At 44.8% G+C, this 13997-nt stretch overlaps 1 protein-coding gene across 1 annotated transcript in view; it reads right to left on the bottom strand.

The window, feature by feature from the left end:
- LOC126298894 (uncharacterized) overlaps positions 1 to 13997 on the bottom strand; it is a 629072-nt gene that overhangs the window by 405101 nt on the left and 209974 nt on the right. Inside the window, exon 3 of the mRNA XM_049990433.1 lies at positions 7084 to 7401. Coding sequence (XP_049846390.1) covers positions 7084 to 7401 — 318 coding nt within the window. The remainder of the gene's footprint in view (positions 1 to 7083; positions 7402 to 13997) is intronic.

A 13997-nucleotide genomic window follows, 5' to 3' on the forward strand; every position in this document is an offset into this window, starting at 1 on the left:
TAAGTAGTTCTAAGTTCTAGGGGACTGATGACCACAGCAGTTGAGTCCCATAGTGCTCAGAGCCATTTGAACCATTTTTGATGTTTCTCCTCTTTCCTTGTATGCGGTGCCCCATAAAACACCAAATACTTCGGCTTACTTTGTTACGGAAGGATCCACCATACCAGCGCCAATTTGCCCCCATTAGAATACACTTAGCCTCGTCGTGTTGCCCACAAAACTACACAGAACACCGTTCTGAGCATGACTGACACTCGCAACTTACTGAGCACATGACACAGCTGCCGTTCATGGCCAAATGCAGCAGCGCAAGCTGCAAGCTTGGCTACCATTTGCATTTATGTTCAAGCATGCATTTCTCGTGGTTTTTCCATATTTTTGGCAAACACCTGTAGGTTCAATTTATGTTAACAATATAATAATAATTCGGCCCCTGCCTCGCACGCCTGCCTTATTTCAATTAAGTGAAAAAACGGGACGACGATGACGATGCTGGTGAGTGGAGGAAATCCCATTGTTATTGACGAAGGCTAAAGTGGACATTTTTGTCTTTTAAGCTGCCTAGGAGGCACCGGGGAAGTGCCGCCAGCAGCACATGTTGTCTCCTAGAAGCCGCAGATACCATTTGTGGTGGGGACCGAAGTTTTGTGCACTGGAAGCTCCTTTCGTTGTGGTGAATAAACTCAAATGTCAGCCGAGAAGATCGTAAAAGCTATTGCAATGCCGTGTTGGTAAAATTACCAACTGGTGTTAAGATCCCTGAGAATATTCAAACGAGGTGGATTCTTACGTGCGCTCTGTAAGGATTTCACATGCTGACATAAGTTACTAAGAGATAGAGACTTCCTGAAAAATTGAAACTGTGTGCTGGACGCGGAAGTTCGCCTTTACGAACTATGATGCCCGTACTATGGGAGACGTACCTGAGTAGCTTTGGCAAGATTCCGAGGTCTGGTTTTTTCTTTCTTTTTTTTATCGTATCTCAAATAAATTTGTTGTTCTCTGTCCCAAGAGAAACTTGTTCCAATTCTCACAATGAATGTATCTAAAGTATACTGGGGGCAAGGCACAGCCAATGCCTTCTCTGCGAGGTAGCTATGGAAATACGACCACTGACGGCGCTGCCAAACCGGTGTTAGTAAACACAGCATTCTGAAATTCGTTCACCAAAGACGAAGTAAATATTCCAGAACTCGAATCAAGAACAGCTGCCTAAACAAATAACTTAGAGGATCGATTTTGGTTTTCACAGTATTATTTATGTGAGTTTAATTCTTTGGGTATAACTTTCAAATTTATCTTAATAGGTGTTTTTTATGCTCAGTCAGTTATGTTTGTGCTAAAATGTTGTTATGTGTAGGCTGGGCAATTACATGCAGGTAAACTATATGATCAAAAGTATCCGGACACCTGGCTGAAAATGACTTACAAATTCGTGGCACCCTCCATCGGTAATGCTGGAATTCAATATGGTGTTGGCCCACCCTTAGCCTTGATGAGAACTTCCGCTCTCGCAGGCATACGTTCAATCGGGTGCTGGAAAGTTTCTTGGGGAATGGCAGCCAATTCTTCACGGAGTGCTGCACTGAGGAGAGGTATTAATGTCGGTCGGTGAGGCCTGGCACGAAGTCGGCGTTCCAAAACATCCAAAAGGTGGATTCAGGTCAGGACTCTGTGCAGGCCAGTCCATTACATGGATGTTATTGTCGTTTAACCACTGCGCCACAGGCCGTGCATGATGAACAGATGTTTGATCGTGTTGGAAGATGCAATTGGCATCCAGAAATTGCTCTTCAACAGTGGGAAGCTAGAAGGTGCATAAAACATCAATGTTGGCCTGTGTTGTGATAGTGCCATGCAAAACAACAAGCGGTGCAAGCCCCCTCCATGAAAAACACGACCGAATCATAACACCAAAGCCTCCAATTTTTACTGTTGGCACTACACACGCTAACAGATGACGTTCATCGAGCATTGACCATACCCACACCCTACCATCGGATCACCACATTGTGTACCGTGATTCATCACTCAACACAAAGTTTTTCCACTGTTCAATCCTCCAATGTTTACGCTCCATACGCCAAGCAAGGCGTCGTTTGGCATTTACCGGCGTGATGTGTGGCTTATGACCAGCTGCTCGACCTTGAGATCCAAGTTTTCTCACCTCCTGCCTAGCTGTCATGATACTTGAAGTAAATCCTGATGCAATTAGGAATTCCTATGTGATATTCTGTGTAGATGTCTGCCTATCACACATTAAGACCCTCTTCAACTATCGGTGGTCTCTGTCTGTCAACAGACGAGGTCAGCCTGTACGCTTCACTATCACATCGGAAACAGTTGACCTTTGGATGTTTAGGAGTGTGGAAATCTCGCGTACAGACGTATGATACAAGTGACACGCATCACCTGACCACGTGCGAAGTCCGTGAGTTTCGCGGAGCTGCCCATTTTGCTCTCTCACGATGTCTAATGAATAATGAGAACGCTGATATGGAGTACCTGGCAGTAGGTGGCAGCACAATGCACCTAAAATGAAAAATGTATCTTTTTTGGGGTGTCGGGATACTCTTGATCACATAGTGTAAGTGTACCTCCTTCTCTTTCACCATTCTAACGTACAGCCTAGATTGACTCATGTACAGGTATCATTCCAGGCATCATCTCACCTTGCGTTTAATTCACGCGTAAACGCACGCACGCCCATACCTACCCACTGACACACTCAGACCCCCACCCCCACCCCGACACGCACAAGCACACCAAACAGTACCGTGTAGCATCACGTAGAGAAGAGATTCCAAATGCGAAAGGAGTGTCTGGCTGCCACCAGCCATCCTCTATCGCGGCACCTGAGGGCGCTAGCAGTCCAGAACTATTGGAGGCGTGGTTCAACAGGCGTGCTCCATTGTGTCTGCTGGATCTCATAGGACTACTATCGGCGTCTGACGCAAACTTGCAATTCCACCGCCAACTAAAACACCAGTAGGGTGTTATCGATATGTGATACCACACTGAGGAATAATTGTAAAGAAAATATTTGATCTGTTGCACCGTTTCTGAGTTAACTAGCACTGAAGTTAGGCAATCATGTTGTTATGTTCAGAAGATCAAGTCAGTGTCGGCATGTGTGTTTTTCTTTTGGTTTCCTAAAACCGATCAAGAAAGCGTTACAGAAACTGGAAATGGGATAGCAGTATGGATTGAGTCTGAGCCAAATGTTGAGTGTCTCGTGCACTATAATCTATGCTACGAGAACAGCTGACACTAATTGTATCTGGCGGGCCACTTGAATTTGCGCACTCAATAGCTGATTGGCTAACTTCAATTCTAATCAACTCGGAAATAGTGCAGATTATACAGCTTGGGCCCTAACAATTTTCTCTTAGCAGAACCTACAAGCTTTTACAAGCTTTCCAGACTCTTTCTGGCCACCCCACTCGTACTTACAGAGTTAGATGCTCGAAATTTGCCCTATTTTCTAATTTCATGGATTGAGTCAAACAAATAAGTAATTGTACAGATAATGACAGGAATATTCAATAAAAATGCACGGTTGAAGATAAAAAAGAAACTGCTGGCAAGTTTTAGGGAAGAAGCTGAGGAAACGTATTTGGTGGTAATGTGATTCATGTTACGAGAAGTCCTGAGTTCACCATACAACAGCAGGATAATACATAATTTGCATTGTTCTAATTGCCAGTTAAGTGTCATCGAAGAACGTGATACAAGAAATTGACACATAGTTTCTTGATCATAAAAACAAAAGTGATCTCCCATTATGAAGGACTGTGGCTGCTGTGTGCCTGTGCACATCGCTGTTAGCGTGGGGCAGAGTTACTTTCCTAATGTTTCTCCTGTATAGTTTAGTACATCGTGTTAAAGTGTCGCTCTTCAATACATTATTTGAAAAGCGATTTAAAGTCCCAGTCAGTGTGATAAGAATGTTGCGATTACAACTGATGAAGACAGCAACAGCAACAGCAATCACGTGCGCTCCGTTATTGTTATATGTGGACTGCTGTCTCGCGTTAACATCTTGTAGTAACTGAACCTCGACTGATGCTTTCTTTCAAGAATACTGTAAATACATTGTCACTTTTGTGGCATGTATGCAGATTATTGAATATCTGATCCACGTATAATAGCCGGTCACGGTGGTCTCGCGATTCTAGGCGCGCAGTCCGGAACCGTGCGACTGCTACGGTCGCAGGTTCGAATCCTGCCTCGGGCATGGATGTGTGTGATGTCCTTAGGTTAGTTAGGTTTAAGCAGTTCTAAGTTCTAGGGGACTGATGACCACAGCAGTTGAGTCCCATAGTGCTCAGAGCCATTTGAACCACGTATAATAAAACAAACCACTGGTCGTATGGGTTCAGTTGTTTTATTTTCTGTGGTGTCACCGCCAGACACCACACTTGCTAGGTGGTAGCCTTTAAATCGACCGCGGTCTGGTAGTATACGTCGAACCCGCGTGTCGTCACCATCAGCGATTGCAGACCGAGCGCCGCCACACGGAAGGGCTAGAGAGACTTCCTAACACTCGGCCCAGTTGTACAGCTGACTTTGCTAGCGATGGTTCACTGACAAAATACGCTCTCATTTGCCGAGACGATAGTTAACATAGCCTTCAGCTATGTCATTTGCTACGACCTAGCAATGCGCCATTTTCAGTTACTATTGATACTGAGAATCATGTAATGTCAAGAGCGACGTTCGTCATTAATGGATTAAAGTTAAGTATTCCAACAGCTACGTCTGTTGTTTCTAACTTCTAATTTTTGTCCTGTTCGAGACGTCACGCCAGCCTGCGTGAGCTAAATCGCGTGCCTTTCGGCCTCCTCTAGTAACACGGTGTTGGCTCTCCTGCCAACCACAACATTTTCTTTTGGAGGTAGGTCACCATAACACGCACTCTTTGCAACTGTCTTCCGTTGTTCGTTGTTGACGATCGTCAGTTCAGTTTGGCACCTTTTAAAACCGAATTCCCAAGATAGAATATTTTTGCGATAGTTCTTCGCTAATTTTGAAGACTAATCTAGCGGGACAACAACAGTAATGTTTTCATACATTTATAATACTTCAATATTCTGCAGCGTACAAGGGCGTGCGGGAAATGTATGCCTCCGATTTTTTTGTGAAACCTCTTAAAGATTTTTAAATAAAACAAATGATATTAAGATCCTGAATCTTCATTCTACGTGTCTATATATTTATTTCTGAACATAGTCGTCCTGGCGATGAACACAGTTCTGCCAAAGAAACACCAGTTTTTGATATAGTCACTGCACGATGTTTGACTTCGTTGGCGGAACCACAACCTCACATCTGCTTGCGCCGCTTCATCACTATCGAAGTAAAGTCATCGCAGGTGTTCTTTACGTTTTGGAAACAGATGAAAATCGGCTGGGGCCAAGGCGGAGGTTAATCGATGACATTGAACCCAAGGCGACGATTTGTTGTAGATGTCGTAGCGCACGTGTGTGTTCTGGCATTGTAATGCTGCAGGAGAAGATGCTCTATGAGAGGCCGAACACTTCGAACACGAAACTCGAATACAGAACGCTGTTTCTCACGCACCGACTTATAAGTTAACTGGCTGCAGAAGGCTTCAAATATGTAGACATGGAGCATAAAGATGTAGAATGCTAATAACGTTTGTTCCATGTAAAAGGATTGAAGAGATTTCACATAAAAAATTCGCAGTCAGTACTTTTCAGCCTGCCGTCGAATAACAGTGATGAATCGTTAATGGATTAATTAATGAGAACAATTTCCTTACGATTTACTTATATTCATTTCCATGCCAGTTATTTTATTTTTCTTGACATTATTATTATAATCTCATTTGAAGACAGTATCCATTTTGTTGAACTGATCCAATTCCTTTGTCATCTCTAACAGAATTACAACGTCATCGACTAAACTGAGCTCACATTTCTTCTTCCTGAGCTAATTCTATTTCCAAATGTATTCTTGCTTTCCTTTACTACTTGCTCATTGTAAAGTTGGGGATGGGCTACACCGTAGAAATACTCCCTTTTCGACTACAGCCTCTTTTCCGTATCCTTCGAGTCTCACAACTGCGGTCTGGTTTCGGCACAACTGTAGCTAACCTTCGCTCCCCATATTTTATCCTTGCTACTCTCTGAATTACTAAGAGTGTATTTCAGTCGAAATTGTCAAAAACTTTCTTTAAATCTATAAAGTCCATAAATGTAGGTTGGCCTTTCTTCGGTTTGTATCCCAAAAAACTTTCAAGATAATCCAAAGGGGCCCTGCTACCTCGCGTGTGGCTGTATTTCTGTAGGACCTTAAATGGTTTTCTCCTACATATTCTGCCAGACATTCCATTCTTCTGTAAATACCTAGGGTCCGAATTTTTCAAACAACAATTGTTAAAGTGATTGTTCCATAGTAATTTACATCTGCATTCTTTAGTGTTGAGATTATTACTTGTTTCTTGGAGTCTGAGGGTATTTCTTCAGTCTCATTTTTCTCCTATACAAGGTTCAATAGCGAAGTCATTTTCAGTCGATTTCATGTTTTACACACGTCCGTTCACTTTCTGCCTGATGCGTTTGCAGCGTATTGTATTTTTCTCCTTTCGTTAATTAAATTGTTGTGAGTATGTTTGATAGTTTGGTCATCTGATGTGTTCACTCTTCCATCTCTCAAAACATCCCATTGGTCTTCTATTGTATTCCTTTACATGTTGTAGTCAGTCATACTTAATTTGGCCTATGGAGCACTCATAATCCAATTCTGTTTGTTCATTTTGTGCTGGCCCCATCTTCTTTAGTCCTGATCTGTGTGTAAGTACTTCTGCAGTTTATAACCATGAAATTGTTGTTAAGGTCCACTTGTGCCCCTGAATATATCTTACAGTTTCGGAATCTAGTCAGATATAACAAACAATAGTAATAAAATTAAATATTGCCGACAGCTGTGACCAAATACCAATACAGTATTTAAAATTTTCCCATTCGACATCTATTGTGCTCATTTCCTCGCTCCTAAAAAAGAACTCCCGAAATCGCTAGGATTTAAGGAGTGGGAAAGCATTCGCCGAGAACGGACCTGGCGGTTCATGTTGGCGATGAACTCCTCGTGCTCGACGGCCCTCTGCGGCGCGCGGTGGAGGCGCAGCTGGTGCACGGCGTCGCGCGCCGCGGCGTCGGTGGCGTCGGTGGCGGACTCTGCGCCTGCGCCGGCGCCGGGCTCGGCGTCAGGCAGCGCGTTGAGGCGCGCTGCGACAGCCGCCAGCCGCTGCCGCACGGCGCCGCGCCGAGACACGGCCTGCCCCAGCGCCGCTGCCGGCGCCGCCGCCTCCGCTGTGCGCACGCGCTGCTCCAACCGCCACAGCTCCAGCGCCGGGCTGCGTCTCGTCTCTTCCTCCTGCCGACACACGATTGCTCAGGCTCCTTCCCAACCATGATCCTTTCATAACATTGCACACCTTTCCGAAAGTTATTTATGTGCATTCGCGCTCTTGTAAGAGTTAATTTCTTCATGTTAGATTGACAGTCCGGCGTAATTTCTGAATGGTGAAACAATTTTTAAAAATCGGCAGGAGGCGGTGAATTCTATCGCAACAAGTATATAGAAGGAAATCTCAGCTCTCGAAATACGCTACTGTCCATTAAAATTGCTACACCACTAAGATGACGGGCTAAAGACGCGAAATTTAACCGACAGGAAGAAGATGCTGTGATCTGCAAATGATTAGCTTTCCAAAGCATTCACACAAGGTTGGCGTAGGTGGCGACACCTACAACATGCTGACATGAGGAAAGTTTACAACTGATTTCTTGTACACAAACAGCAGCTGACCGACGTTGCCCGGTGAAACGTTGCTGTGATGCCTCGTGTAGGGAGGAGAAATGCGTTCCATCACGTTTCCGACTTTGATAAAGGTCGGAATGTAGCCTATCGCGATTGAGGTTTATCGTATCGTGACATTGCTGGTCACGTTGGTCGAGATCCAATGACTGTTAGCAGAATATGGAATCGGCGGGTTCAGGAGGTTAATACCGAACGCCGTGCTGGATCCCAACGGCCTCGTATCACTAGCATACTAGATGACAGGCATCTTATCCACGGATCGTCCAGCCACGTCTCGATCTCTGAGTCAACAGATGTGGACGTTTGCAAGACAACAACCATCTGCACGATCAGTTCGACGACGTTTGCAGCAGCATGGACTATCAGCTCGGAGACCATTGCTCCAGTCACCCTTGACGCTGCATCACAGACAGGAGCGTCTGTGATGGTATATTCAAAGACGAACCTTGGTGCACGAATGGCAAAACGTCATTTTTTCGGATGAATCCAGTTTCTGTTTACAGCGTCATGATGGTCGCATCCGTGTTTGGCGACATCGCGGTGAACGCACATTGGATGCATGTGTTCGTCATCGTTATATTGGCGTATAACCCGGCGTGATGGTATGGGGTGCCATTGGTTACAAGTCTCGGCCACCTCTTGTTCACATTGACGTCACTTTGAACAGTGGACGTTACATATCAGATGTGTTACGACCCGTGGCTCTACCCTTCATTCGATCCCTGCGAAACCCTACATTTCAGCAGGATAATGCACGACCGCATGTTTCAGGTCCTGTAGCTCCTTTCTGGATACAGAAAATGTTCGACTGCTGCTCTGGCCAGCACATTCTCCAGATCTATCACTAATTGAAAACGTGTGGTCAATGGTGGCCGGGCAATTGTCTCGTCAGCATACGCCAGTCACTACTCTTGATAAACTGTGGTATTGTGTTGAAGCTGCATGAGCAGCTGTACCTGTACACGCCGTCAAATATCTGTTTGACTGAACGCCCAGGCGTATCAAGGCCGTTATTACAGCCAGAGGTGGTTGTTCTGGGTACTGATTTCTCAGGATGTATGCACCCAAATTTCGAGAAAATGTAATCACATGTCAGTTCTAGTATACTATATTTGTCTAATGAGTAACCTTCTATCATCTCCAATTTAAATGGCCAGTAGTGTAATTCATTTAGAGTAATGAAAATTGCTTTGTCTAGATAACATATTTAAGTGATTAGCATTATAAGAGCACAGGTTAATATAAAAGTGACATAAGCCATCACAAGTGTGAAATGTAGATACACTAATATAACTAACCGTCAGAATGTTGAATGCCTCAGACTCAACTTCATCTGTTTGTCCTCCACAGCCTGTGACGCCTTTCTTCCGTCGCCTGCAACCTTTGGTGCGAAGTCGCGTCTGGATGCGGTGGCATCCTGATGATTCTACACCTGGACATCGCTCTGGTGCTGCTTATGTATCTTGGGCGGACGGCGTAGGGGAGAAATGGGAACGGCCTGTGAATGCTGAGGGTGGGCGCGTTTCGACGGCGACATAATCAAAGTGAATACCGCGACTTCGACCGTCTTTTACGGTCTGCCCCGGCCGGGCGCCACTGGTGAACCTCGTGCGTGGACAGAACGAGTGCCAGAACAGCCATATTGCCTAGCTACGATCATTTTCAGCGCTATCTGTGCCCCATATATACTGCGATTTCTCCACAATATACTACTTGCGTCAGCCTTTTAAGTGGCCCTATTACGAGAAGTGCAAGTCGATGGTCTTCTTAACCTGCTTGGGTACATATGTTTCATCTCCCACACTTCGGATACTATCAGAGGTGCGTCGATTCTCGTGCGTGAAGGGTTAACCGTCCCTCCTTCAGGAATGGAGAGGCGAAGGGAATGCTCTGCCTTCTATGCGATGTCGGTCCTACTGCTTTTTGTGGGGTGGCAAGATGAGTTGGCGCTGGGCGGTGATTTCAATTCCATCCTTCACCCCAAAGATCAGCTGCCGCGTCATTCGCCTTGCCCAGAACTTAATGCGATCGTCGACCGTCTCCAAGTTGTAGGCACATAGGAATACGTTCATGGCGACTGATCCAGTTTCACGCAGTACACATCACTTTCTACCAATCTTCTTAATCGCCCTTATATCTTACGCTCGCTGGTGAAAGGAACCCGATTGGCAAAGATTTGGCCTCTGTTGATTTTTGCAAATCATGCATCTTAAGTCTGCACTGTCACCCTTAGCCGTAAAGAGGATATGGCATGTTAGGGGTGTTTGGAAACTGAATGTGATCGCACTGGTGTCTCTCAACTGTTAGCAGCTTATGGAGGAGACCTGGTATTCGTGTCGATGTCGCCGTAGCACTTACCCGTTTCCGCTGTTGTGGCGGCTGTCCTGCACAAAACCTTGCCTTTGCCGGGCCATGATAGCATATGGCAGAAACTCGGCAGCTTGGAGGAGGCAATCCCTGAACTTTTATTATGAAGTGTTGAGAGACTTCTCCATCATGCCATATTCGACTGAACGATGTACAGTATGAACTGCACCAAAACACTGATCACAGCCACTATCTTGAAGGGAAGGTTTTGGAACCCGAATTGTGACCGTATGGTCCCTTGGGAAGTTTCATCTATGTACCACCATCCAGCAGACAGCTGACGACAGTACTTGGCGCTGATTCGATCCATCACCAATGACGGAGGCAGGCAACATGACACCCAATGCAGCATTTTACGCACCCTATGCACCCGTTACGCTATGTTGTACGTTAACCACCTTCATTCACCAGCTGTCATTGAAGTAGTCACTTGACTCACGTTCGGCACGGTACCACAGGACGCAGTATTGTAATTGGAGGTATCATTCACAGAAGACAAAGTCCTCGATGCTACCTGAGAGGGGGCCGCTAAAGCGTCACCTGGCCCTGACAGCATCCCCCTTGAATTTTGTTGTGATTCCCGAAATCTCTTAGCGTCCACGTAGACTCTTATGTGCGGGAACTGATGGCCCTGACAGTGAGGGGCCTCATTGCCCCTATTCAGAAACACCATGGAGTCCGCACATTAGTGACTATCGCCCCCGATCCTGCTAAATAGCAACAGTAAGATCTTTAGAGATCATTTGACAGCACGACTTAAGAGGACTGCCAGTCATGTCGTGTCCTATGATCAGGCGTCGATAGGCGGAACGTACAATATTTGGACAGTGCTCAGCTGCTACTGGAATCTGACTGCCCTCGCTCGAGCTCACCATTTGCCAGTGGCTATGGAGCCATAGACTTCAGTCAGGTAATTAATCGGGCCAATAATTCTTACGGTTGTCCTCCTTCATATAGGATACCTAGAAACTATTGTCGTGGTGGCTATACGTCTCCTGCGCAGTGCAACATATCGGGTGCTATACAATGGAAGGCTCACTCAGCTCGTCCTGATCATGCACCCGATCCGACAGGGGTGCCTCCTGTGGGCTCTGCTGTACGCCTTCACTTTAGACCAGTGATTCCCAAACTTTTTGTAACGCAGCCGAATGTTTTTCTGAAAACATTTTTACGACCCATTATATACACATGTATACTCTACCATGACAGTCAGCAGGCAGTAGTTAATAGTAATATAAAAATTATATGTGATATGAAATTGACCTTAGTATTGTATAAAAAATGCTTTGCTGAGTAATAATTTTGAAAATGGTGAAGGGAACATAATTAAAGAAAAGAAACAATATTTTGATCTACAAGAATTTTGTTTCATGCAAATTAAATGGTGAACTTAATAAGATTTGTAGTAAATTTTAGTCTTGAAGTTAATTATACTTTCTATAACTGGATTGAAGCTTGTTACCTTTAGTCTAAATCTTTTTCCACCAAAAGTTTGTTTCTATATATTTTTTTTAACGAATCTGGAAAAGGCACCTTGACATAAGTAAGTAGTTGTGAATCCCATTAGATTCTTCAAAGCTATTTTTGCAAGCACTCAGTACTCTCCCTTTCATTTCATACTAAATAGGATAAATTCTTGAAATAAACATTTCAAAGAAGAATCACACGATAGTTCTATCAGGGAGTCTTCTTCAGATACCGCCAGTCTTAACTTTTTCAGGTTGCCCTCTTCAAAACGGATATATTATCCATAGTAGTCCATCAGTAAATCTTGGAAAGTACACTACTGGCCATTAAAATTGCTACACCACGAAGATGACTTGCTACAGAAGCGAAATTTAACCGACAGGAAGAAGATGCTGTGATATGCAAACGATTAGCTTTTCAGAGCATTCACACAAGGTTGGCGCCGGTGGCGACACCTACAACGTGCTGACATGAGGAAAGTTTCTAACCGATTTCTCATACACAAACAGCAGTAGACCGGCGTTGCCTGGTTAAAAGTTGTTGTGATGCCTCATGTAAGGACGGGAAATGCGTACCATCACGTTTCCGACTTTGATGAAGGTCGGATTGTAGCCTATCGCGGTTGCGTTAGTCGAGATCCAATGACTGTTATCAAATATGGAATCGGTGGGTCCAGGAGGGTAATACGGAACGCCGTGCCGGATCACAACGGCCTTGTATCACCAGCAGTCGAGATGACAGGCATCTTATCCGCATGGCTGTAACGGATCGTGCAGCCACGTCTCGATCTCTGAGTCAACAGATGGGGACGTTTGCAACACAACAACCATCTGTACGAACAGTTCGACGACGTTTGCAGCAGCATGGACTATCAGCTCGGAGACCATGGCTGCATTTACCCTTGATGTTGCATCACAGACAGGAGCGCCTGCGATGGTGCACTCAACGACGAACCTGGGTGCACCAATGGCAAAACGTCATTTTTTCGGATGAATCCAGTTTCTGTTTACAGCATCATGATGGTCGCATCCGTGTTTGGCGACATCGCAGTGAACGCACATTGGATGCATGTGTTCGTCATCGTCATATTGGCGTATCACCCGGCATGATGGTATGGGGTGCCATTGGTTACACGTCTCGGCCACCTCTTGTTCACATTGACGTCACTTTGAACAGTGGACGTTACATATCAGATGTGTTACGACAGGTGGCTCTACCCTTCATTCGATCCCTGCGAAACCCTACATTTCGGCAGGGTAATGCACGACCGCATGTTGAAGGTCCTGTAGGGCCTTTCTGGATACAGAAAATGTTTGACTCCTTTCCTGGCCAGCACGTTCTCCAGATCTCTCACCAATTGAAAACATGCCATCCAAGCTTTGTTTGATTCAATGCCCAGGCGTATCAAGGCCGTTATTACGGCCAGAGGTGGTTGTTCTGGGTACTGATTTCTCAGGATCTATGCAGCCAAATTGCGTGAAGATGTAATCATATGTCAGTTCTAGTATGATATATAGGTCCAATGAATACCCGTTTATCATCAGCATTTCTTGTTGATGTAGCGATTTTAATGGCCATTAGTGTAATACCGACAACAAGAAATCAAAATAAAGTAACACTCTTGAATACCAAACAACTATCAGTGGGATTAACATGGAACGATCAGATTATTTTGATTTCGGTATGTGGGGACGGCCCAACTGTCAGTTCACTAACCTAACTAACACAGTCACCTTTCGGTGTATTACGTGATGCACTGGTACCACATGCGGAAGTTTCGTCGTAATTACATACACTCTGTCTTTTACGGCACGATCCAGTTTTAATACAAGTGTCCAAAGTGAAATAAAATAAAACAAGCTGTCACAATGAACACACATGCACACGCTATTCCAACATACAAACGAAGCACGCTCTCACAGTCATGAGTGACATTGTGCTAAGTGGAAGGGAAAGCGGTGTTGCATTATTGCAAATTATCGATGGGTCCTGCGCCTGTGTTGTTCTCGTTTCGCCTAGAGCACGTTATTAAGCGACAATAGTTTATTGCTTACAATGATTTTGTATATATCTGTTCTGATTATAAAACTTTCCGTTTGAAATAATATTTCATATTTTCAGTCGGTTATATATTTTATTTAGCTATTTTCAAAATCGTCCGGCGACCCGACTAAATAGGTCTCGCGACCCACTAGTGTGTCGCGACGCACAGTTTGGGAAGCACTGCTCTAGACCATTTGTTATATAACCTACGACAACCACTGAAGGGGATGTCGTCGGGTGGATATCGATTTTACTTCACCGCCTATGCAGGC

Source organism: Schistocerca gregaria, chromosome X, assembly GCF_023897955.1.
Source record: "Schistocerca gregaria isolate iqSchGreg1 chromosome X, iqSchGreg1.2, whole genome shotgun sequence".
Lineage (NCBI taxonomy): Eukaryota > Metazoa > Arthropoda > Insecta > Orthoptera > Acrididae > Schistocerca > Schistocerca gregaria.